Source organism: Molothrus ater, chromosome 1, assembly GCF_012460135.2.
Source record: "Molothrus ater isolate BHLD 08-10-18 breed brown headed cowbird chromosome 1, BPBGC_Mater_1.1, whole genome shotgun sequence".
NCBI lineage: Eukaryota > Metazoa > Chordata > Aves > Passeriformes > Icteridae > Molothrus > Molothrus ater.
This window is the reverse complement of record NC_050478.2, coordinates 41042968-41069365: the sequence shown is the minus strand read 5'-3', so window position 1 is coordinate 41069365 and position 26398 is coordinate 41042968. Positions and strand designations below refer to the sequence as shown.

The 26398-nt window shown below is 39.9% G+C and overlaps 1 protein-coding gene across 2 annotated transcripts in view; it reads right to left on the bottom strand.

Annotated features, from left to right (window-relative positions):
* Window positions 1–26398, bottom strand: part of RBMS3 (RNA binding motif single stranded interacting protein 3) — a 705920-nt gene that overhangs the window by 257510 nt on the left and 422012 nt on the right. For both annotated transcript variants that reach the window (XM_036406615.2, XM_036406614.1), the window contains one exon: window positions 5120–5211. In XM_036406615.2, coding sequence (XP_036262508.2) covers window positions 5120–5211 — 92 coding nt within the window. The remainder of the gene's footprint in view (window positions 1–5119; window positions 5212–26398) is intronic.

Sequence of the window (26398 nt, the reverse complement as noted above, 5' to 3'; positions counted from 1 at the left end):
GTACAGGCTGAACAGTGTACCCCCCACGAGCTGCCAACCTAGCTCACGCCGGAGCCTCAGTCGACCTTGCAATCTTCTCCCTACACCTAGCCAGTATCTCTTCAATCCTAGGAGCAATCAACTTCATTATAACAGTCAGTAGGACTGTTAACCAAAAATATTATCAAAAAACTCAGTATCCTGAGGTTTTGTTAGCTAAAATTTGCAGACATTTCAATCATGAGTTAGGAAAGCAGTGTATCATGTGTAGAGGCCATACTTCATATTTGGTACAGACAGCATTCTCATTATTTACATGAATTTTTAAATGGCAAAAACAAACAAAACTTTTCATTAAAATAGGTTAAAAAAACATTGGAAAAAAGGATTTTCATCAGAGTTTTTCCATTTTAAGGATCAGCCCTTTAGCGTATTGGTGTCTGACAGAGAAAAAAGGGAAGTAATTTAAAAATAAGAGAATAGGAAGCTGAAAAATAAGCAGACAGAACAAACTTATTTGGTCAGCTGACTCATACCAGAGCAATGCTTAAAACCTACGCAAAAGTCTGGAAAATAAATAAGATTTTCTTCTGTGGGATTTCCTTTTCCTTGGTTCCTGGAGAAAATCTGTCTATTTAACTCTACAGCTCTCTGTTCCTCTTTAGAAGCTCTTGCGCTTGGCTCTGGTCTGTGGGAAATAGCTCCCTTTTATCTTTCACCTAGATGGTGACTACTCCCTGTATTTAAGCTTCTGCATGATGGAAAGATGAGAAAAAGATCACACAAGAAGCAAAATCACCACTGCAATTCCCTTGTGGAGGAAAACACATCAGAGCCTACTGGCACAGCCCTTTCTCAGAACCAGTTCCTGCAGTGTACTCTCTGGATGGCAATTACTGCAGCAGAGTAGTCAAGAAATGATTCCTTGGACTTAGACAACTGCCAGTGCTAATTAAATATTCCTTCAATATCTGCATTTTTCACGCAGGTCTTGAGGATGTCTAAATGCATTACATGTACAAAAGGAAAGCCCAGAGAAGATACACAAGATCAAATACATTTTTAATCCTTATAAAAGCAGGACTGAAAACTCTTCCTTTGTGAATGCATTTGTTTCAACACTCTTGATGGGCTGCTAGGTATTAAAGAAGCTATTAGATACTCTGCAAGAACCTTCCTTCACCTGAACTTTCACATTATGCAATCTTACAGCAGACTAGAACTGGAAATAAAAAATGGTAGAGAGAGATAAAAAATATCCCCCAAATGTCTGTGAAGGGATCAACTGATTGCACAGTTCAACTGCAGGCTGACACAAGCTCAGAAGCTCAAATTTATTTAGACAGCAGACTTCTATTGATTTTTCAGGTGATTTAGACTTCTTGGCATCATTAAAACTTACATATAAAGTAGATTAAGAAGTGTCCTCATGAATGTGCAATTCTGGGTGAAGGACTATTGCAAATCCCAAGAATAGATGTGTCTACAGATTTTATTAGAACACTGATACATTTTTCATATGTACTAGGCTTCTTTGCCTACTTGTCTGAGCCAACTCCCATATTACTAAGATTCTCCTTATTAATTTCCCATATTCTGTCTATAATATTTTTCTAGGAAATGCAGGAAAGGAGCATCTGGAAAAAACCTAAACTGATATATAAATCATGCACATAAGCAATGGTTTTTTTCTGTCATGTTTCTGTAGTCCCTAGCATAAAGAGACAACCAAATCAATAATTCCTCTGAGATTTTCCAGAGGCATATCAGTTGTGCCATTTTTAGTGGAAGACAAACCCAAAAACCCACCTGGACTCTATGAGCCTGACCAAACAGGCACTACATGTACACAAATGAATCTGCATGTCCAAAGGCACACAGGAAGTACACAGCAAAATAAGCCAGGCCAGCTAGGAAAACATCCCTCAGCAGCTGCATAGCTGAGGGATCAATAAATGAAATGCTTAATAAGCACTTGTGAAAAAGATGGACAAACTTAGATGAACATAGGACAGCAGAAGTGGTCAGAACTCCTGATTCATGTACCTCTGAGAGAGAAATGCAAAAGAAGCCCGGTGACAGCACCTGAGTGCAAGAGCCTCACACAATTCCCCTTTGGGTGGGAGGTTATGTGGGTCCTTGTGTGTGTCCTTGTCCCACCAAGTGGGCGAAACAAGACCTCATCTCCTCAGCTGCCACCGCTACCTCTGCAGGCATACTACTGCTGTTCCTCTCCCTCAACTGAATCCTCACCTGCCTGCTTCAAACCAGAACAAAATGAGAAATTCAGACGTGTTTAACAGCTGGGGTTTTTTCCCTTTGTGGGTTTATGGGGTGTATTAGCCTCAAAAGAACAAGTCTTCCAATACTGATGGGACTTGGAGCATCAATCCACCAGAGTTTAACCTTCTTCCAGAGGCAGCACTCTGAAACAAAATCAGCCAAGATGCTGTCCAAATTCTATAAAAAAAGAGGGAGGCAGCTGTATTTTAGCATCGATAAAATGAGTATATTTTACTCAAGTATCCACAAGATACTTCTGCTAGCCAACATGGTCAGGGGTTCAGTTCTGCTTTTTGTTTTTCAAAGAAGATTCCTGGATTTCTATGAGAAAAATTATATTGTGTTAAAACTGAGAAAGAACCACTCTTTCCGAGCAAGAGCTCTCTCCAGGAAAACATCACAGACAATACCGACACTTCAGCATATTTTCTCTCAGTACTGAAGAAGGCCAGCACATAGAAAGGGTTGGCCAATGCCTCTTTCACCTTTACTCAAAAGCATCCACAGTTGGACTGAGATTTTTTGACACTTGCTGAACACAGGTTACAGTCTGTCTCCTCTCTGGCCTCTACACAGGACAGTTTCACTGCTTTGCAATGCAGAGTAAAAGAGGACACTGATACTATGAAAGCATGGCACACAAAAGGTTCAGGGAATTTCTTCAGACTTAACTTTTTTTATTTTGATTTTATTTGAGAGCCACCATTCACCACTAATTAAAGCAGCTCTTGAAATAAAACTGCTCTGGCTAAACTTCCAGAAATTCAGGTTAGATTATTGTTCTGCCCCTTTCCTCGAACCTCTTCTGAGCCCTCACTGTTAATTCCGACACTGGCAGGTAATGCTGTCTTTCAGTCCTGTTATGCAACTTGGCTTCCAACACATGCAAGAACTAACATGTTTCTCCAATGGATTTGCTTTCCCAGGCTCCTGCCTTCTCGGCAATGCGAGGTACTTTGTGTGGAGTCATCTCAATTTCCTTTGAAACCTCATTTTTCTAAATACTTAGATTTTTTCAGAGATAAGAAAAGTCAGTTGTATATTTATCTTGAGCTATCAAACACACTAAAAAGAATCTATCTGAGATTCCAGGCACCATGGCTAAATAATAAAAATACAGTCAGTCTTATGCAAACAAATCTGTACACACCAGCCGCCTCAAAATCTCACAGGGCAAAAAGCTGCTCCTGCCACAGGTTCCCCAGAAAACAAACCAACCAAGGGCTGGTACAGCTCTTCCCACTCTGAAAACATCAGGCTTTGCTTTTAGCCCATAAATATTGGACAATCCAAACCACAATGTTTTAAGCCACCATCTTTTCTGGTGTTTCCACAAATATAAGTACTGCAATTGTTCCTTGTTCTGAATCCTGACAACCCCAAGCATAGATTTATCTTTCAATCCTATCTTTAAATCTATAATTTTAAATCCATAACTGTACAGTTCTATATGGATTTAGATTTTTTACAGATTTATATAGATTTACTCCTTTCTAGAAAGGGCTATTTGATATCAATCATTAGGACAAAATATATCTCCTGTCTATGGTTTCTTTTCCACAGCTTGACTAATGCATTAAATTGCCAATATTTTAACAAGGAGCTGCTGTATGTCTGAGAAATAAAATAGCACAATCCTTAGCAGAAGTTCACATTCTTCTGCTTGCCATCTTTTACCCATTTGAAGCAAATATTTTTTATCACCATGTGTCAATAAAAACTAAGAACCAATAAAACAGCCTAGCTTGCATTGTGGGATGCTTTTAAATAGAAATACATCATTGACATCCAGCTTCTTTCAGGCACAGTGAGTGTAATTCAGTAGAAGGAAAAGAACCTCATTTACCAGCAATTACTTTTCTCCCTAAAATAAAATAATAATAAAAAACTCATACACCAAAACAAAACTATGTTTTTACTAAGACATCAATGAAAAATAAAGGTTTAAACCACCAACATTCCTTTAAGTGGAAATCTTCAAATCTGATGGTTGTTTATCAGTTGATTTCCCTCTTTCTTTGTAATTACCTGTTTGCTTTCACTGTTTTAGATTCTAGGACAGCATAATTTCTAGAGAGACTAAATCAGGCATTATTAAGTGCTTTTTGTGATTCTCAGGCAAGTCATTTTTAAAGTAGAAAGCAACAGCTATTTTTGCTAGCTGACAGAGTCTAGAGCTCAAAGACACATTATTCCACCTTCAGAAAGGCAACAACTGGACCACACGATGGTCATTACTATAAACCCTGTCTCACCATCAGCCCCTTTGCCTGGGGACAAGGGACAATTCCAAGACCAGAGTGACTGAGCTCACTGTTCTTGCTACAGCTCCTGCAGCCTCTGTGAGCAGATGCCAATCATCTCCAGACAGCCTTTAGCAACTATTCTTTCAGTAACCTTCTACACTCTCATTTATGTCCTCAAAACAAAAGAAAACCTCAACAAGCAGGAGAAGCCAAACCTAGGCAGATCAACCAGATTTTGCTACTCCTCCACAGAAGCTCACTAGCCACATCAGAAAAGAGTAACTTTCCAAAGCAAAGGAACCAAATGAAGACAACTTCAAGGTGAACAAAAGGCAACTCTTGCACCCAGCACTTAGCAAAAGGCATTTCCAATGCTCTTCCAGTTCAGTGCTCTGTCTTACAACCCTCTACAAACAGGGGGACAGAGCAGAATCAGAGCATAGCCCATTACATGAGACACAGCTCTCAAGAACACAGACAAACCATGGAGCCAAAGGATGAAAGAATCTTTAGAATAAGCCATCCAAAACCTTAAGAAAAACAGGAGCAAAACAAACCCTAAATTTAACCCAACAGCTGAAATAAAGCTGCAATGACAGAGTTCTTCTTACCTTTGCCATCTGCGCCTGCACGCCATTTGCTTTGAGAGATGCTACTGCTTTCTGTGCTGCTGCGGGACTGTCAAAATCTACAAAACCATAACCTGGAAAATAAACAGATAAATACAGATTTTCAGTATTATCCATGTGTATGAGCACAGATAAAGATTTTATTTTCATAAAGGAGGAAAATCCATTCTTTCACACAGTCTCATAATCTTGCAGTAGCACTGCCACCACACCTCTATTTGTCACATCTTTTCTCCTGAACCTAGTGGGGTTTAAGGGAATGCAGTGACCTGAAGCTTCAAAGGGCCAGAAGATATGAAGCAGAGGGGGAGTGTGGGCAGGTCTTTGTCTGTCCTAACAGATTAAAGGTCCCTGGCAGCAGAAGGGCACACACACACAGTGCTCTGAAGTCCTACCCCATCTTTTCCATAAGAGGAGGTAACATTATGGACCTTCCTGGGATACAAAGCTACATCTTGAAGTGGCTGGTTTCATGAGAAAACACTCCTTCTCCTTTGTATGGCTTTAAAGCCATACAAAGATTAAGCTTCAGAAGAGGAGGGCAACAAGTCTGTGTGGCAGGCTGGGGCCATGTGTGCAGGGGCAGGGAGAGCAGCCTTCCAGCAGGTGGGTCCAGTTCAGGGAGAAATCCCAATGTGTGCTCTACAGACAACTGCCAGATAGCTCTAGAAGATGGTGAGATAGCAAAGTCTCAGCTTTGGTTAAACCACATCCCTTTCATCCCCCTGCTCTCTCTGCTGGAACAAGGGACAGATCTCTGCCAGGAATTGCTTTGGGGTATCATCTGAACAATAGCTTAGAGGTTAGATCTTAGGGATTGGCAAGGGATAATCATCTGCTTTTAAGGCTTTCTTACTCCCAGTGTTTGCATTTGTTTAGTATATTAATCAGACAGTTACTTCCTATCTTCTCCTCCTCCCTCTCCATTTTTTTCTTCCTTTAGCCAGCAACACTGGTATGTTCAAGCAAGCCCAGTGCTGTTATGCCCTTATGGATAGCAAAAACTCTGAAAGTATTTTTATTTTCCTAAAGACATAAAGCAGGGGTAAGAAGGCAAGGGATCGACTTTTCACAACTTTTAAAGTGCCGAGTTCTCTCTGACCTTCAACAGCATTCAAACGTCTTGCTCATAAAGATTTCAACTGAATTAGGAAGATCTAAAAATCTCACCAAACACCTATTTAGGCAGCTGCCTATATTGCACAATCCATGCAGGGAAAACCCCTACATCTTATTAAGCAATTACAGTGCAGGTAGGCATGTGCAGCTCAGACAAGCTGTGGCCAAGGGCCACATCTTTGGCTTCTCCCTGGAAAGCCATATGGATGAAACTGAACCGCCTGAAAGCTTTAATAATATTAGCACAAGCATATTTATAGCTTCTTTGCAGACATCTCCATTTACTAGGTCAATACACATCCTACAGGAGGCAACCAGAGATATGATTTCCTACTGTATCCATTTGTATTTCTTTTCCCAGCCTTTCTTCCTGCTCCTGGAAGACTTCATTGCCATCCTCTCTGCACCAAATCTAGGTATAAGATTATGTGCTTGTTATTACCTTGCCCCTCAAATTACAAACATCTCTATTAATATTTTGGTATGCATACATTGCTCAATGTCCAATCATGAAAGAATTTTGTGCACATGGATGTTTTTGTTTCTTGGCTTAAATCTCATCCAGAAAGTTTTAAGAAAATTAAAAGAAATAAGAAAAAAGAAACAAACAAAATTACTAAAGACACTGCTGACTTATGGAGCATGAAAAGCACTATTCTGTAGCAAAGTCAAGATCTGAACCTTTCTTTTCTTTGCTCAGTTTTCTACTTTGGTTTGTTTGGTGGAGGGTTTCTTGTCGTGGGGAGGTCTGGGGAGGTTTTTTTTGATACAGCATCACTACAGATTGAGGGACACTGCGATACAGACACTGACAGATTGAGGGACACTGTGATAACAAATCAAATAAATACTAGAGTTTGATCAACTTGGGGATGTGAGGAGTGCTTGACCTTCTCTGATTCCCTCATTTGATTTTCCATTTTTACTGCAAGCCATTTTTAAATCAGCTTGTCCTACATTGCATTTTCCTTTGCAGTGCTATCCAAGCTCTCTTCTCACTGCCGAGCAGCAGTAAAGCTGATGCTGCTTTGAACTAAAAAACATGCTACAAGACAGCAAGAGTCCTCCCTGGAAGCCTTTGCCCTCTAGAAGAGAAACTTCTGGGAGGAAGAAGGAGATACAATTAGATGCAACTTCCAGTTTCCTATATGAGAGATCCTGACAAGAAGCCAGAGCTGTCAAATGGGAAATCTGAAACATCTTGGGAAGTGATGAGATGGCTTGGATCAAACAGAATTTTTAGGACAGTGAGGTGGTCTTCTCGGGAAGCTAAATAGTTTTTTATTTCTCACCATTTCCATGCCCAACAATTAGAAGGTAAAAGTGCAAAAGTAATTTTAACATTGTCATTAAAAACAGATAATGAAGTTAGATTTTCATATTTAGCATCAGTGTACAGTGCAGGTTTCATGCATGAAGGAATAGAAAGGAATTTATTTTTAATCTGACTTTCTAGACAGCACAGTAATTATTCACAGCTAAGTTAGTTTTGCTTGTAAATAAAAACCAGAATGTGTACGAATATTCTGGAGTTGTATCATAGATATCAGATATATCTAGCATAATAAATCACTGAGGAGTATCATCAGTCCATAATATCTAAAACCATTAATATCTTCTACAAATTTTTTCAGTGGACACCAAGGGCTCTATGACCATATCAGAGATCCAGTGGAGTCTCAAGACAAAAACCCCTACATCTTTAGCTGCCCATTATGCATTCTAGTATTACTACTCCCAGTCTCACTGCAAAGCTGTTCTTTTTCCTTCCCTCAAGCTCATTTCCATTCCAAGTATCTTTTTCTAGCCCTCCCCCCTCCTGACACATCTCTGCACCACACACAGAACATCAGGACAAAATCACTCCATGGCTGAAAACCCATCCAAAGAACATCAATCTGCTGCAAGGGAAGCCAAGTTCCCAGGCTGTTTCAGCATTCAAGTATCCTTACAAGAACCCTGCAATGCTATATAACAGAAAACCAGGCATGATGCCTTTTTGTACAGTTTCCCTTCTTCCACGTAGATGTTTACAGTCTATGTTAGTGACCTACACTAAAATATTTCATTTGTTTATAATCTCACTTCATTTTTTGTGTCTTGGGCACTAACTAAATAGTGTTGATTTTTCTGTTTGGGTTATGGGTTTTTGTGTGTTGAGTTTTTCTTGGTTTTTGGTTGTTTTTTTTTAATATACTTGTCTGGGTGGATGAAGTTTAGCCCCCACAAAAGCTAAAACTGGGTCTTGGAACATCCTCTCCAGTGTTCTCCAAAGTGTAAAAGAAGCCCCAAACTCTCTGTGCTGAGAGTCCTTCCCTCTTGTCCAGGCTGTGGCTGAAGTGGGTTGTGCTCCCTGCCAGTAGAACTGGGCTGCTCTGGCTGCCCCTGGCAGGTGCACTGTGGCTGGGTTTGGCTGCTCCAGCTTCTATCCCTATTCTGTTCCCTGGTTCCTCCTGGGAAGAGGTAGGAAAATGGCTGGAATCATCACCCGGGATGAAATTCAGATCAGGGTCTGCCAATCAGACACTGCTCTAAGAAAACACATTTCTTTTTCCTCCTTTAAAAACAAGTGCAAGCCCCACCAGACTGTCCCTCTGCTAGACTCAAATTCCACAGCTTTTTTTCCTTCTCTTTTCCCTGCATTTTTATTGCAGTGTTCACTGCCTTGTAAACATTCTGGTCAATGGATTATACATTTTTTCCCCCCAGGTTTTATGCAGAACATCATGAAAAACAAACTCAGATTCAAAACCAGGACCTTCAGACTGTGCTCACAAGAATCCATCACCACCACAGGAAATCAAAACCAAAACTTTTCCCCCTTTTTTTTCCTGAAACATCCTGACATTTTCCTTTAAGATCTCTAAACACAAATAAGGAAAGCTGTGCTGTCCCCTACTGCTTTGAGAGGTGGGAATTGAACTTATCACTAATATAAACCCCTCACCTCAAGTGTACTTAGACTGAGGGTGACTTTGGTACTCCAGTGCTACAAGTCCTCCAGGGTGACTTTGGTACTCCAGTGCTACAAGTCCTCCAGGATCCTGAGGTTTTTTGTAGAATGACACATTTCGAGTTCCTACATGCAAGCACACATACAAAGAAACCCAGGACAAGACTATCTAGAATAATTGTTAAACCCTTCCTTTAAGAAATACAGTGCCTGTAATTTTGTACTGGCCTGATGCCATTAGGGCTAAATAATTAAATTTTAAAAATAAAACCAGTATAAGGGTTTTGTTTTTTTTTACCTGTGGGGGAAAGAAAACAGCTAAGCATCAGCAAACTCAAGTTTATAGCTAGCTGCAATAAGTGCTACCCAAATACACTGGCAGACACTAAACATCTCTGTCTCCTATAACCTAAATGGCTGGGGGCCTCCCGGTCTCAGTTTCTCAGTTCCATAATTAAGCTTGGCAGCAGGTTCAAATGAATTAAAACTGAATGTCACTATTTCCTCAACAAATCCCTCATCCTTGTTTTTTCTTACTTGTCAGGAGAAGACCAGCAGAACAGCAATTAGTGGTAAGCAGTGCAGTGAAAAAGAACCAAGCATACACTAATTAGGTCACTCGCCAAACACGTTCATTTCATTGGCAGATTTAATCAATGTTTTCCTGAAATGTCTTAAATCTCCTATGCTAATTTAAAGTTTTGTTATTGTTGTTACTTTAAACACAGATGGGATGCCTGGAGATTTTCAATTGCTTTCCACAAATCCATTTCAAAATAACAAGCCCTCATATAGTATATCATCAAAATTTCGGCACAGGTTTTAGGAAATGGCCTCTAATTTGATGCCAACATTTTTGTGCCTGCAAATACCTACAGGTGCAATTTTGTGGATTTAAGTAATTGCAGGTGTGGAGGGCTCTTAGACATCAAACTCTGAATTGCCCTGATGGATCGGGTACTTAGGGGCAATGCCAAATAATTTAAGGGACTGCTGCCACTTGAGGTTCCCGTAATTCTTGTGAAGTGCTGGACGGTGGCACAGAGCAAAGGTGAGCTTCCCCTGGCACACATGGGCTTTACACTTCACCTCCAGGGAGCTCTGCTGGTGTAGTGACAGGAATGAGAGCCTTGCTGCCTTTATGGAGCACTGAGGCAGCTCCTCAGTCACTGCTGAAAGCAGCATCAGTTACTCAGAGTGCATGTGAACAGCAGTTTTGGGGTATCCTAGCAGCTTGGTCCCTCAATTAGTGCTTACAGCTAGCACACCAAGCTAGCTAATTGCTTGGTATGCTAGTTACTAGTACTAATTGCTTTTTTGCATGGAAGATGCTCTGTTGGCAGTCATCACTGCTGTTGCTGTGGGAAGGGGAGCTGCCGCGGCTGCTGAACGAATCTGCACCACACCAGGCTGCCCTGCACCACACCAGCCTGCCCTGCCCTCCCTCCTGTACTACTGCACAGCCTCAGGTCCCTGCAGAGGCTCCATCCTTCCTGCTGGCACTGCCCCCAGAACCAGCCCACCCACGGCCCCACAACCACCAATGGGTTTGAAAGGGCAACATGCAGCCAAGCCACAGATCAGCAGCCACCTGGTCACCCAGGGTCAAAATAAAATGAAAAAAGAGGCCAAAGAGCAGGAGAAGTGTGGTTTCCTAGAAGTAAGGAGAGGAGCACCCTGGTATGCTGCTGACAGACAGGAGCTCTGCAGACAGGAACCTCTGGCAGGGGGCTGAGAAAGGAGAAGCCATGACAAACGAGGGAAGATAAGTCAGGGATGGTGAGCTCTGACACAAGGACAAACACCACATCTGACCTCTGACCAGGTGCTGCTTTGAATCACTTGAATTCAAGTCAACCAGTACCCTCTGTTTTCTGCTTTCCACACAAGCAGAGAGAAGAGATGGAGACCTGGCCCATCCAGCCAGGAGACTGGCATGGAGTGGCACTAATTCAGCCAGTGTTCCTGGCTCACTAACCCTGAAAGCACCTAAATATATTGATGGGGAGCTCACACATCCTGAGGAGCTCTTCTGGTTCCACTGATGCCAACTCACTTCATCAAAAGAGTTAATGGTTGGTTTCTGTAAGTTAATATCTTTGCTTCCTTCCTGACAGATGGAAAAGGCCAAATATCCCAGGCAGCCCCTACTCCTGCCAGGCCCTCTGTACTAGGGGCTGATGTGGGCGTTTAAGGGAAGTTGTGGCAAAGCAGGAACTCCAGCTCTGACATTTTCCCACATTGGAGAGCTTGACTTGGTCACAACGACTCCTTTTGGCAGCATAAGACACGTAAATTTTGCATAAAGTTACATAATAGTGGAGAAACTTTTAAAAGATGAACACAGATTTGCTTATGTGTAATTACAATTCCACTACACCTAAACCTTTTTCGTAGGTCGGATGTATCAGAACATTTGGAACTGTGCTTGCCACCAGTATACAATGTTTTTTTTTAATGTAAAAAAAGTTCCCAGTCCTTGTTTCTGACCATCTAGAATTCAATATACCAGATCTGAAATCCAGAACAGAGAAGACTGAGCATATCACACAGGTTGGGTCTTCAAGGAGTGTAGAGGTTGTTTGGACAAAAAGGAGGAAAAGGAAATTTCAAGAGAGTGCTTGCTTTTTTCATCAATGTTTCTGCTAATGCTACTTAGAGACTGGAAATTAGGAACCACCCCCAAAAGGAAATGTGATGAGGGAGAGGAATACCAGCCTAGGGAAGAGGCAGCAGTCAAAATTACTTGATGAATTAAGTAGCCATTAAATAGAATATATTTACCATAAGTACCTTAATTTAATTTTATGATATCACTTCCACATATCTATACATATATATGCACACATTTGAAGACACAAGCATGAAGTTTTGACACAAACACTAGTATAGGTACACAGCTAAGCAAATAATATAATCAAAGATAATATAATTTTCAGAGATATTTCTCCTTCACACTTAGATGAAACCTCTAGGATTTCACAAAAGCCTAAGTTAATTTGAGTTTTCAAGTTCACTTTTGCCCAGCACTTACTTAGAGTGTCTCTTAAAAGGCAGTATTTGTTCTGACAATCAGTCTGCAAAAGAAGTTATTATCTAGTAATTTACTATGCAATTTTCAGACATTGTTTTATGCTCAGATAAAGAATCAAATAAAAGTTTTAGAAGCCTTGGAAAATTAGAGTTAGCAAGCAGAGAGGTTGAATCACCCTTGAACACAAAATTACCAAAACCAGCTTTTTCTTCCATTGTTCAAATTGTGCTAAAATATTCCTACAGCTCCAAATGCTCAGAGTAATAGTAAAATAGTCTACATCATTACTATTTTTAAATCTCTACTTTATAAAAATGTTCTCAGTGGCTAGAAAATGGTGAATCATCACCTTTTAATTAAAACAGCTAATATATAGTTAGAAAAATAATTGGAAGTGAAGACTCTTAAATGCAAGAAAGAAAAGATAGTCCCTTCATTTCAGATCACTCCCCAGAGATGCACCTACATTGTTAACTATGCATATATAGCTGATTTTTTTGTTTGCTTTAGCTTGATATGGAAATACAGCACAAAACTGTCACTTTGATTATGTTTCTGCAGTGATTTCTTTTGCTTCTTGCATTATTTGAATCCCCTTCATAACAAGAGAACTGCAGAAAAGCAGCACTAACTAATAGAATTTTTAGATATCTCTTTCCAAATACATTCTTCATTACTTTGAATTAAGCAGAGTGCATATGAATACAGGTTATTATTAATTGCATTGAGTAACTAATGATAATATTTTAATGCAAAACTGAAGTAGGAAACTCATGATGATCTTTAAATGAATTTTAAACTGCTTCTAAATTATTTTTGTCAATCTCTGATAAGTAAAGGAAACAGTACAAAGACACCTACAAAATTTTTCTATGTGGGAAAGAAGTACTTATACAACAAGTAAGTAACTATATGTATATGCATTTTCATGTCTGTTTTTCTGGAACTTCATGCTTCCAAAATCTTAGTCTCTGAAGGAACAGAAGCAAATCTCAAAACTGACACAAGGTCTTTGTGAAAGATGGTTACAATAGCAACTGTGAGGGAGAGAGGCATCAGAAGTTATGAATTTAGCAAATACACCTATCAAGAAAACAGTATTGCACTTAAGTACCCTCTCTCAATTTTCACTGCATTCCTGGCAATTCAGAACCCCAAAGACTGGTGAGCTGATGAAAATCCTAGAAAGAGCACAAACACAGCCATAAAAATCCAGATTTTGCAAATGGCAGAACACAATTTGTTTATCCCTAACAATATGACAAATGTTTGGGGCCTTAAAAGTGAACTTACATGTGCATGAATACTTATGGGTAACCCTAATTGCAGCATGTCACCAAGAGAAAGAGAGAGACCTAAGACTTTGTGAGGACCTGTCAAAGAACAAAAATCTTGGTGGCAATAAACAGAGGGAAGTTGAGAAATATTTCCCAGTATTTTCTAACGCATGAACTTGGATTAATCACACAAAACCAATGATGGAAAATTCATTTCTCAAGTTACTAAATATGGACTGACTAAAGAAAACCATTGCCAATCTCACAGTGTCAGAAGAACAAGAGATAAACACACTTTTCAATCTTTAACTTTCAAAGTAAATCTCTCTGCAAGTCCCATTGATTCACTGTCAAAATTCAAAATGAAGAGTACCTCTATTTTTAAATACAGGGATACCTTACATCTACAATTGCCATATAAACCTATGGGTGATTCAACATTACACTTATTTACCACCATAACATTTTTATCAATACATTAGTTGTATAATGTAATCATTAAGATTATTTTCACTAGATTTCTGTAGCGTGAGACAGTCATTGTGATTCTGCAGCTGAGCTAAATTTCACACTTGAAGCCATGATTGAAGGCAGAATGCTCTCCCAAAGAAATACAGCAAGAGGAGTGCTTAGTTACATATTTATATAAAAGGGAGGGAAGGATACAATAGCTGTTTCTTTCCTTGACTGGAGAAACACTCAGTGCCTCACAATATTTTGCAGTACCCAGAACAAAATAACCTGAATTTGCAGTTTCAGATTTACATCACCTGCTTTGAGATCCAGAGTTACAGTATCAATAAATAGTTTCCCTGAAAAACTTGAAAGGAACCCTTACACCCAAGGCTGGAAAAGGGTTTGCTTTTTAAACCACTATTTTTTATATTCACTTTCCTCTGATTACAGCGACGTCCAGATGCCGAAGTTTCAAAATACCACAAGAAAGACTATTTTCTCGGTATTTCCAGACAGCAGGAAACACTGACACTCTCATGAGAAAGTCTGCTCTTCTGAGGTTTCATGCTCAGTTATGCAGACTCCAGAGCTTTACTTAGCTTGGATAATGTTTGGGTAAGATATGAAACCAAATCTCATGAGATTTGTCCATCACTTATTTTAGACCTGAGCAACTTGAGTAAAAAACCTGGTGTAGAGAAACAGTTTAGGAAAAAATCATTCAGCCATTACTTCTGAAAGCTCCCAGTGCATGCGTAAAACAACTGATTTTCTTTTCTAAATATTGGACCTCAGTTTACCCAAAGCTAAGCAAGTTATCCACCAGCTGTTCACCAAAAAGGCACATAACCTAAGAAACTGAGAGTAATTCCATCTCCTGAGGACTAGTCAGAAATGAACATTAATACTGTCCTGTATCTCTCAGGGTTGGAATCTGGCATGGCATTCCAGCAAGCATTTATGGACAGACAGAACAGAATCTATGGGTGCTTTACTTCTAGTGCACCACACCCATGGAAGACAGCAGTGAAATACAGGGAAGGGGGGAAATGAAATCTCTCAGCAGCCAACTCTACCAGCACTGATTTTAAACAGTGATACTATTCTAGGAGGCAAAGGAGGATGTTTTGTATCACCCAGGGATCTTTGTCAGAAATGAAATATTCCATTCTCTTCTTCCCAACACTGGATTGCTCAGCAACCTTAACATTAAGTAACTGCAAATCCTTGCAAGCAGGAAGAAACAATCTGACAAGAGAAGATGCACTTGGTGATCACACTGTGATTACTGTACTTTATTAAAAATAATTTTCTTTTCAGTATGTTTTGACAAGAAAATGGAAAGCATCTTGTGCAGGCTTCAGGAAATATTAAAATAACCCAAGGTGATGAACGTGCTATTATACAGTCTGTTCCAGAGGGAGGATGCTCAAGTACTGAAATGGTTTTCATTTCAAATACACATTCATTTTCAAGACACCGCACTTGAAAAATTGGACTGTATATTTGTCACACAGTAAGCAGTGATAAAGAGCACAGCAATTTATGTTCTTTATGCAAACCACTTGTAATTCAGAAAACAACTATAGTTTCTAAAAGGCAGCAAAATGATAACACTTTCCCAAGAAAGTGAAATGTTTTTTTCGTGCCAGTTGCCCAATTCTAGCATGCCAACCTTTGCTGTGATAAACACTTTGGATAACATGCAAAGAGCTCCTATTCCAACCCATCAACACTCATGATTTCTTGGAGCTTTAGGCAGAGATGAGCAATACCTTCTGAATATTTCATATTTCTAAGAAAAGGATCCTGATACCACCACCGCCATCATGCTAAAATACTGCTGACCTTTGAGCAAGATGCCAATGTGCTTTCAAGAAATGACTGGTGGTAAAAACCAGCATTCCCCCTGTGCTATGGAGGAGAAGCACAGCAGAGGTGACAACACAGAGCAGGATAAGCCACAATACAAAGGTGAGAACAAAATCCATTTTAAAGACACAGTGTACATTTTTGCCAAATTATTTTGGACTTAGTATTTCAGACAATCAGAATGCAAGTATCCTTAAAGTTTTATAGTTATATTGCCCAGGGTGTTCTTTTTTCTTTTGCGGTTAAATACCAGTTGCACCTTCTGAGCCTTTTTTCAGGTATCTACCACATTTATCTGTAGCCTGAAGTTCCAAAATGCTATTATTATGGTAGCCAGAAACGGCTATTAGGTTTCCAGGCTGGGACAAAATGAAAATGAAAAGAGAAGAGAAGAGAAGAGAAGAGAAGAGAAGAGAAGAGAAGAGAAGAGAAGAGAAGAGAAGAGAAGAGAAGAGAAGAGAAGAGAAGAGAAGAGAAGAGAAGAGAAGAGAAGAGAAGAGAAGAGAAGAGAAGAGAAGAGAAGAGAAGAGAAGAATCAGAAAATCTCTTTTCAAGATCTCTAATTCCATTTTCTTCAGACTGAAGTTCCAAAATGCTATTATTATGGTAGCCAGAAACGGCTATTAGGTTTCCAGGCTGGGACAAAATGAAAATGAAAAGAGAAGAGAAGAGAAGAGAAGAGAAGAGAAGAGAAGAGAAGAGAAGAGAAGAGAAGAGAAGAGAAGAGAAGAGAAGAGAAGAGAAGAGAAGAATCAGAAAATCTCTTTTCAAGATCTCTAATTCCATTTTCTTCAGATTTGAGAAAGTTCTGCAGTGTAGGTAAGTGGGAGACACAGATAAAGTGGGTAAAGTGCACGGTTTTAATCAAATCTGAATTTCGAACTAGTAGAAGTTTCCTATTACTAGAAATCCCATATCTCTAATACATGAAAAAGAATCAAGTGGATAATATAACATTTGAATCTGAAGCAAACACCTTCATTCCTATCTTGAATTTTAGGCTGCTCTTCAGTGTCAGCTTGTGTGTAACATCATTCCCTGCTGGTACAGAACATGGGGGTCCCACCACAACACAAAGGTCTGATGAAGGCGCTCACTGAAGCCCATGCTGAAGCCACCTGGATGATGACTGTGAGGCATCAGGAGGTCAAACCAGCAGGAGGACAATACCCTGTGTGCAAATGCCAATATGTAGGAAGCCACTTGCACACTGCTTTTCCTAAATGCTCAGGCCTCCTCTGAACATAAAGCTGTTAAGTTTAGGGTCCCCAGAGACTCTTAAGGATTTAACTAAGAAGCAAACTCATTGATATATATTGCCAGTGAAAGGCCAAATATACAATGGAAAATAACTTTGCCACATTAAGCCAGTTTAAGGTATGAATTTCAAGGCTTAAAAATAAAAGGTAAATGTGAGGAAGGCAGATATGCTAAAATATTCTTTTTAAAAATGAAAGTGAGGAAAAATCAGATATAATCATATTCTGTTATTAATGAGGGATAATTTATTGTAAAAAAATCCCCATTTTTATAAATTATACAGAGAATTACTGAGATGTCCAGGTCTGCAGTAGTTTGCAGAGAGTGGTTGTGCATCACTGTGGTACAACAAATAAACAAAACAAAAAAGGAAGCAGCAAGGAGTTTAGCTGGGACACACAAACTCAGCAAACGTATTTTGCCTAGGAAGCCAAAATGCACAAAAAGAGAAAAAGATATTTGAAATGCCCAGCAGGATCCTCATATAACACATCAAAGAAATAAAGAAATGGTAACCAAAAAAATTTTTTTGGTCTTTCATGAAAGAGTGCGAAATCTGCCACATTTTTGTGTGTGTGCTCTTGGTCAGTCCCTGAGCTTTCGTTTGCTGTAGCAGGCGAGACAGGGAATAGACACAGGCACTGCCGCGCATCCCTCACGCAGACGCCAAACTCATGTTGGTGTTGTCAATGCAGAGATATGTAAATGTTTTGAGCCTGAATGTCTGCTTCCTGTCAACAGCAAGAATTAGCCAGACAAATATCCGGCAGGCACGGCTGTGCTTGCGTAACAGTGTAAATGCTGTACTACAACATTTGCTGCTTGCTTTATTGCTTGCCTGTAGCTCTCAAAGCCATTTCTGTGACCAAATGCAAAGGGAAGCACCTTCCCACACCACCACCAGACCCTGAAAGCAGTGAGGGGTGTGTATGGAGGAAGATGGTGAGGTAGTAGCTGGCTGAAAAAATGAACACAGAGTTATTCAGGTCCCATGACCAAAAGGATGCCCGCAAAAGGAAACCCATCTCATTTCCATTACACAGAGATGGCAGCAACTTGCTACTCTACCTCTACACCTTCCTAGGCACCACTTTGTATTTCTGGGGCAGACCTGGACTCCTTCTTCCAGAGGTGACACAGGCAGGTGGTGCATCAATCAGAAGATGGCATGTTCACGCACTTCTGTATATAATGCAACCAAAAGATCCTGTACTGGGTATTTCTATTACATTGAGTGATATTGTGTTATATGATCCTGAGAGCAGGTTTATTTTTCACTTCTTAAGGGCAAGGGTAGGGGGTAACATGGAGCTGAGGTGCAAATTCCTTCATAGGACAGGTTTGGAACCTTTGACAGAAATGGGGATTGCCATTTATCCTCATTTATTCATGGGGTGCAACAGCTTCACCCTCCCTAGTGCTCTCTCCTGCACTAGAAGACAATATGAGGTTCCAGCAACAGACAGGGAAGACATTTGGAAAGAGAAGACCTCCCTAGTCTTCCAGAAATCATACCATTCTGTCATGTCATTTTATTACTTATTTTTTCTTTTTTCTTCCCAGATGGTTGGGACAAACATTACACATGAAGAAGAAGAGTAGCCTTTCCTTGCCTGTATCTAGAAACAAGCAGATGGAGCAGATGAAGGATCTCATGCAAAGCATGATGGCGTGACATGATGGGGGACAGACTACAGTATTAGACAGCCTTTCCTTCCCTAAGTCTACATTACATCTAATTAGGATGCCCATCTCACCTTCCTATCATGGATTTTGTCACTTAGGAAGTCTGTATTTATTGCATCAAGGCATTGTTGTCCTGGATAACAAAACCTAAGATCTGTTAAAAAAAGAAATTAAAAAAAAAAAAAAGTCCAGCAAATTACATGATTCCAATCCTAATTCACATATGTGGCACAAGTGCATTGCACTTGTTTAATGGGCAACCAACAGAGTCAAACTTCCCTCAGGAAAGTCAACATTTTAGTGCACGCTAGGAAAATATAAAAAAGCCATCTTCCAACCAAAAAACAAACTCCACATTTAATAGCTTAAAATGAAGCCACTGAAGAATAAACATCTGGACTTTCTGGATATTATCCCAGATGCTGCGTGTAGCACCAAAGCTCTTCATCACAGTATCCTCTTAGCAATTTGAGTAAGATCATTCCCGCAGTATATGTTGCTTCTCTGCAGGACATGACAAAAACATGCATGTTGCAATAAGATCTCTTTGCTATGTGTGTGGAGATCACACAGAACCACAGCATTTCAGATTTTTTTGGGTTCTCCAGGACTTCACATAACACTAATCACCTATCTGCAGCAGTAGCAGCAGCAACCACCCATGTGGATGACAAAAGCCAGTTAGAGCACTCAAATAAATCAGCAGTGCTTCTAGAACTTCCACTGGGGGTCAGTGGGATTTTTTGTCTCTGAAATGCAACAGGCACATCCACAGTGCATCTCACCAGCATCCATCAGAGACCTTCCCACCAGCATTGAACAAAGAACTATTGCCTACATGGCAAAGAGCAGTGCCTGAACAGTGCGGTCCTCCCAGAATATTTAGGACTGTTTCTCATCAAGTATAAAAAGAACTAGCAGAGCACTACTGTGTCACTAGTTTCAGTACTAATTTGGACAGGCCTACTCAGTACAGCACTGTGCTTTTGAAAACCCCAGTTCCTGAACAACTCGTTTTGAGATCTCCACTGGTCCCATCTTCCAAGCCATACCAGCTGTGCTGAGATGCAGCCTGGATTTACTGGGACTGCTGCACTAAGTTCTGGACCTGGTTCTGTGTAGAAGGTCAGACTGATCAGCGGATACATTTAAGCTCTGCAAATTTCTGAGAAAGAGTGTGTGGAACATGGCCACTGGAAAGCAGCTGAACCAGCGCAACATTTCATAGGCCAGAGGCACACAGATTATAACTACAGCCAAACTACACAGTGTAAGAGAGCCACACAAAAGACAAAAGTATTGGATAAGGCTGAAACAGAATTAGCCTTAATAGACAGTGCCTCCCTAGAGCTTTTATGCTCACAGCCAAGCAAAACGGTTCTGCACAGGAAGACAAGAACTGCAGACTTCTGGCATGGGTCTTGAGACATAAACAGTGTGAGAGACTTGTTCCCATAGTAGAACAAAGAGGTGAAGCAGACCCCCTTGAAACAAACAATTCTTGGCCATCATACCATCCAAACAAGCACAAATAAAATTAAGTGTTTCATTTAAGCTTTCCCTTTTTTTTTTTTTCCAAACATATAAAGTAGAAAATAATATTTTTAAAATTGCTGGCTTTTTTTATTTTATTGACCTTCCTCTACTTCCTCTAGCAAATCACTCACAACCACATTCTCCCTTTTTTTTAGATACACTGGTAGTAGAAAGCTCTGTTGTAGACTTTTTGTTTCTTTTTTTTCCAGACAGCATAGTCCATTTTTTTCCAGTCCTGAGACAATCACTCCTGTTCTTCATTTTCCTCCTCTCCCTGTTCCTCTAAGGTGACTTAAAAAGAGAAAGACTCAGGGAATAGGCTAGGAAGATGGCTTGATTAATGACTTTTCCACTCCTGTAAGGAATTTCAAAGGAATCATTCTATCCAGGGATGGCAGCAGGGAAGATGTTTCCACAAACCCCAGTATGCTTCCTGCAAACACATAAGCATCCCAGTGCAGGCAAGGAGAGAGTGAAGATCTCCTTCTCTAGCAATGCAATTCTTTTCCTTTTCTATTTGCTTTTTCTCCCTATACTTTCTGTTTTTCCCACACTTTCCATGTTTTTATCTTTCCTTTACTGTGTTCTATGTATTTCTGTCATTTTCTTCCATCATCTCCTCTTTCCTAGTGTTTTTCTAGCTTCTTCAGCCTCCGATTTCCTTTGTCTGCTAATTTCAGCAATTAAGATGGAAACAGTAGTTCTCAAAAAAAAAAAGAAAAAAAAAAGAAAAAAAAAAGAAAATGAAAAAAAAAACCACCTCAGCTTTTAAAGTTGAAACAAGAAAACTGGACTTTGAAAAAAGGTGAAAAGTAAGGACAAAGGTCTGTTTTGAAATGATAGTGCAACAAAGGAAGCAATTAGGGAAAAAAGTAAAGTGAAAAATGAACCCAAGTTTTCACTCGGAATTCAAGTTTTATTTCACTTGAAAAAAAAATGTTCTTGTCCAATATGTTTCTGTACTTACTGATTTTATCCATAATGAGGAGTAGACTTGCCAAAATATCATGAGAGTCTTACTAGTAATGAGACTTTTAGACAGAGAAAATACCAGAGTTTCTAGATAAATCAGAAACAGAAAGTACTAAGTACTTAATGGAAAATTTCTCTCATGAAGGAGAGCAGACCTGTATCTCAAACAAAACCAGGCCCACAAATTGCTGTACTTACATTTTTAGTAGTCTGCCACATTAATCAACCTTCTAGGATTCAGTCTAGCTGCCTCAGGAGGGGCTTTGTTATCCACACCCTGCAATAGGCAGGACAGTTTGGTCCTGGCTAAAGGGCAAAGGGCACAGAACAGAGAACCCAAAACCTTCTCTTGATGGATGCGGCAGCCTGAGGTTGCAGCACATTTCTAGTGCAGTTTGAGAAAGGTGGTAGAGTCTGCTGCTGTCACAGCTTTTGCATGCCTGCTGCAGGGATTCTCTGCTGCAACTTGCTTCACAGACACTTGCTTCTGTCCTATAAACACATCTAGAAAACATTCAAGTTGAACCTGGGGCCTTGGAAAGTTCCTGAACACACTTAATAGAACTATCTTTTTATCGAAGGAACATGTATGAGAGGATTATTATTTTACTTTTCCAAGTATGGTTGAGAAGTAAAACTTAGAAGAAAAACTTGTTCACCAAGGACAATTCAGAAGACAGCTCAGCTTCTGAACCTCAGTTTTGCCCAGCTTCAGGTAATGTTGACTAATTTAGGAGACAGGAGCACCGCATTCTTTATGTGTCAGAGGAAATGGAGAGCAGCTCCTTTGTAGGGCACTTCCAAGCCCCAAAGGTAAATTCATTTTCTGAACCACCTCTGAAGGAGCTTCTCTCTGCAGAGTTGTACAGATCCTAAGAAAACCAGTTTTAAAACTGAGAGTTTTGTGTTTGTTTCTAAAACTGGGCAGGGCAGACATTTCCCTCTGCAAGTGTCACTATTCAGCCTTTATCAAGCTTACAGTGTGGGGTGAGATCTTGCCAGCTCATGGCATGTGCCAAAAGGAGAAGAAAGGAAGGGAAAGGAGGGTGAGACTCTCATGCTGGGATTGCACACAGAGGAAGGGACAGTGTAGCAAGGCACTCATGCAAGGCACAGCATAGGTGGATAAGGAAACAAAAAAAAAAATCAGGGATACGTACACACTGTATTTTAGTTCTAATAAATAAAAACTAGGGCAATGCACTCATTTTTATCACAAGGCTTCACTAATGAGAACACTGCTAATGAGAACACAACATGGACAAAAGCTTCTCTCAAAGCTTTTTCATTCAACACCAAACACTTCCCAGTCAAAATCCAGAAAGACTTCCTAATAGGGATTAGCTCATTTTCATTGTGAGCCAGAGGCCTTTGGAATAGAAATACCAAGTGTTTGGTCAGGAAAAGTAATTTGGGCCAAATATTGTTCTCATTTGGTCTTGGTCTCCCTTTCCCGCCCCTCTCTGTTCTCTCCCAGTGATGATGAAGGGTATGACTGTCACCACTACTTCTTCCTGTTAGCACATAGGAAAGGCTCCAGCAAAAGGCTCTTGCTCAATTCTGTTCATTGCAGCTGGGTCATGCAGACAAATGACAGCGAGCTGATACAATGAAAAGCAAGTTTTAGCTGGAAAGCATGATTTTTATTTTTTTTTTGCCTCGAATTGTTCTGCTCTCTTATATAATTTTAAAGCAATGTGCTACTATGTGTATTTTTAAGGAGCTGAATCAATTAAACCAACAAATCCTTTCTTCTTGAATTCTTTTTTTCTTACAAAGTAGGCAGAGCATACAAGCTACATAATATTATTATATGTATGCATAACTTGTACATAAAAATAAGAGGTCAACTTTGGTGTGATTTACTGGACTGACAACATACCCCCACCGAGTATACAGCACCCTAATAAATCCTGAAGTGCTCCCTTAAATTTGCATAATATATATGCACTATCACTCAAATCCAAATGTGGATTGATATAGACATCTCAAGGAACAAATAACTCACTGCATAGGCACAGACTACAATAATAATCATTCTCTGATTATGGCTGATGCCCAAAAGATTAGCCAGCTAGTGGAGACAACTATCTACCACCCTGGCTCAATTTAATGAGCATTTCATTCGCCCTCAGTAAGATTCTCTTTGAAATAAAAATGAAAAAAGAAAAAAACAAGACTATGGTGGGTTTTTGCTTAACTGAAAGTGGAAAAACACATTACAGACTTCAGGTACATCTGCTGAAGTTCATCATTACCATGGGAGATCAAAGCATTTTTCCTAATCTCTTCTTAACTAAAACAATTTAAGCCCATTTTCATTGTTACTTCCCCAGGCTGTACCTTTCAAGGACAGTTCCACTGTTTTTAATCTAAAATACAATAACCTGCTTCATACACAACACACATAAATTTCCAAATCTCCCCGTGCCAGGCAAGGGCAGTAAATTGAGAAAAGGACGAGGACAGTAACTTCAGCTGTGCAAAGCCTGTTTCCTAGCAGGGGATCAATAACAGCTGACTGTATTATGGGCAGAGAAAGCAGCAGCAGCTTTGCTGTTCTGCTGCTGGAGGTCACCACCACCCTCAGTGCAACTGAGCCTGATGAGGCACATGCCCAGGGTAGGAAGGTGCAGAGGTCCCTGAACGAGCTCCAAACAAGCCAGCCTGGTTGCTGGAAGCAACAGAGCTGCAGGACCCAGGGAAAATGGTCAGTGCAGACCCAGGTTAGCACAGCAAGTGCCTCACAAATATCTTCACTTTTTCCACAGCTTAAGTAGGACTATTTTTACTCTATTTTTACTTCTTTTGGCCTCACACATCACAGCTTTACTGGCTACCTCCATTTGCCTAACAAAAATTAAAATGCTAAAAAAATTTTAAAGCACAAGTCTTATGAGGAGCAGCTGGGGAATTTGGGGTTGTTTAGGCTGGTGAATAGGGGGAGGCTCAGGGAAGATCTTATCACTCTCTACAGCTAGCTGAAAGGAAGTTATAGGGAGGTGAATGTTGGTGTCTTAGGCCAAATAACAAGAGACGGGACAAGAGGAAATGGCCTCAAGTTGTGCCAGGGGAAGTTTAGATTGGATATTAGGAAGATTTTCTTCACTGAAAGGGTTGTCAGGCATTGGAACAGGCGTCCAAGGGAAGTGGTTGAGTCTCCACTCCTGGAGGTATTTAAAAGATGCGTAGATGTGGCTCTTGGGGATACAGTTTAATGATGGACTTAAAAGTGCTGGTTAATGGTTGGATCCAATGATCTTAAAGGTCTTTTCCAAACGAAATGATTCTATGGCTCTATCTCAGTGTCATCTTTGCAGGGGTTACTCTTTTCTCTCAGAAAGGAAGGATGAGTTGGTCCAGCTCACAGAGCTACAACTAAAAGGGTAAAATGCAATACAGAGTTCTCACTTATTCTCCTAGATCACCAAAGAGAGAATGTCACTTTGCTTTATCTCCCTTTCTGTTTATCTGTTGAACTTGTCCTTCTTATTTCCTTTACTACACCAAAGCTAAGGTCTGCAGACCTTCCTGTAACTTAACCTCTTGCTGCCTCAATTTCTTCTTCTGTAAAACGGGAGTAATGCATTTATATTCACCTTTTGGCAACTAGATTTACTAATCCAATTAACCAGTTACCATGCATTTGTAAAGAACTCAAGCTCCTCAGAAGCAAAGCATTACAGTAACACTAAGTTTTATTGTTATTGTTGTAAAAATAATCAAAATTCAGAGGGAAAGAGAAGATGCCAGCTGGCAGATTGAATATCCAGTCTCGCTTATTGGCGCAGGATCATTGCTGATTATGCAAACTTGTACTTCCAGTCTTCAACTGGTTAAGGAGCTGTTGTCAGCTTATTTCACAGAAAGCTCCTTGTGGCTCAAAATACTGTCTGATCAGCTTCTTTTCATGGATCCAGGATTCCCAAAAGCAGAAGTCCTTAAGCACATGCTTAGTGTAAAACAAGCATTTAGGTGCTCTAGTTAATCAGACTCACAATGAAAAACCTACTCGATGCAAGAAAATAAGAAGGTTTTTCCTCACAAATATAGACACATATTAGAGTGTCCATGGCCAAAATTTATCTTAATAAAACTCATCTCCAAACCTTGCATTTGCATACAGTATATGCATATATATATATATATATATATGTATATATATATATATATATACACACACAAACAAACATATATAACACATATCATAAATATTTCATTTAAATAAACCTTTTCTTTGGGGTTTGGGTCTTGTGTGGGAAAAAGATTGTAAGACTCTGCTAGGCTTTCACTCACTCCTGTTTCAGATATCTGAATTACCCAGGTCTAAGGGATGTATTCCAATTTAAAAGGGCCTTTCTGGCTGTCTAAGAAAAGTGACGTGGTCAGGGACACAGGAAGATGGATGTGCGGCACAGAACACACCAAGGTAACAGAGTCTATACTGGCAAGCATGGACTCTTGTTGAAAGCTGAAAAATAACAGAATCTGTGAGGATGTACTTTGAAATAGAAGTTTGGAACATTTGGAGCATGGCTGCATCAGCAAAAAAGGTAAAAAGAGAGGCTATGAGAAGAGTCAACAAATAGAATCTCCTCCTGGAGTAATTACTCTTCCTGGAATAAGCAATAGTTAATAATGAGAAGCAGACAACCACTGAAAAATGAAAATAAAAACACAATTTAGTCAAAGAGAGAAGATAGTTACCACACACAGGAAGCATCATTAATTAGGACTTCTAAAAGAAGATTTCTCATCTTGAAGGAACTTATTAGCAACTGATTGCTCCAAGGCAGGTTTCAAAACATGTGAAAATAACAATTATAGAATGTTACTAGCTAGAAGATGACTAAGATGATGAGATCAAAGATTAAATCTTCAGGTTTTTTATTGGTAAATTCCCACAAAAGAGAATGGGAAAATGGGAAACTTCAGCATAATGAAGCTATTGACAACAGAGTAGAGAAAACTACAGGCAAGTCAGACACTGATAGCCATTGCCTACTCAGTAGAAAACCAAGCTGATCACCAGAGAGCAGTTTCCCCAGTCAGTGCCGCCATATGTCCTGAAACGTACCCATGTATTAGACCATCTC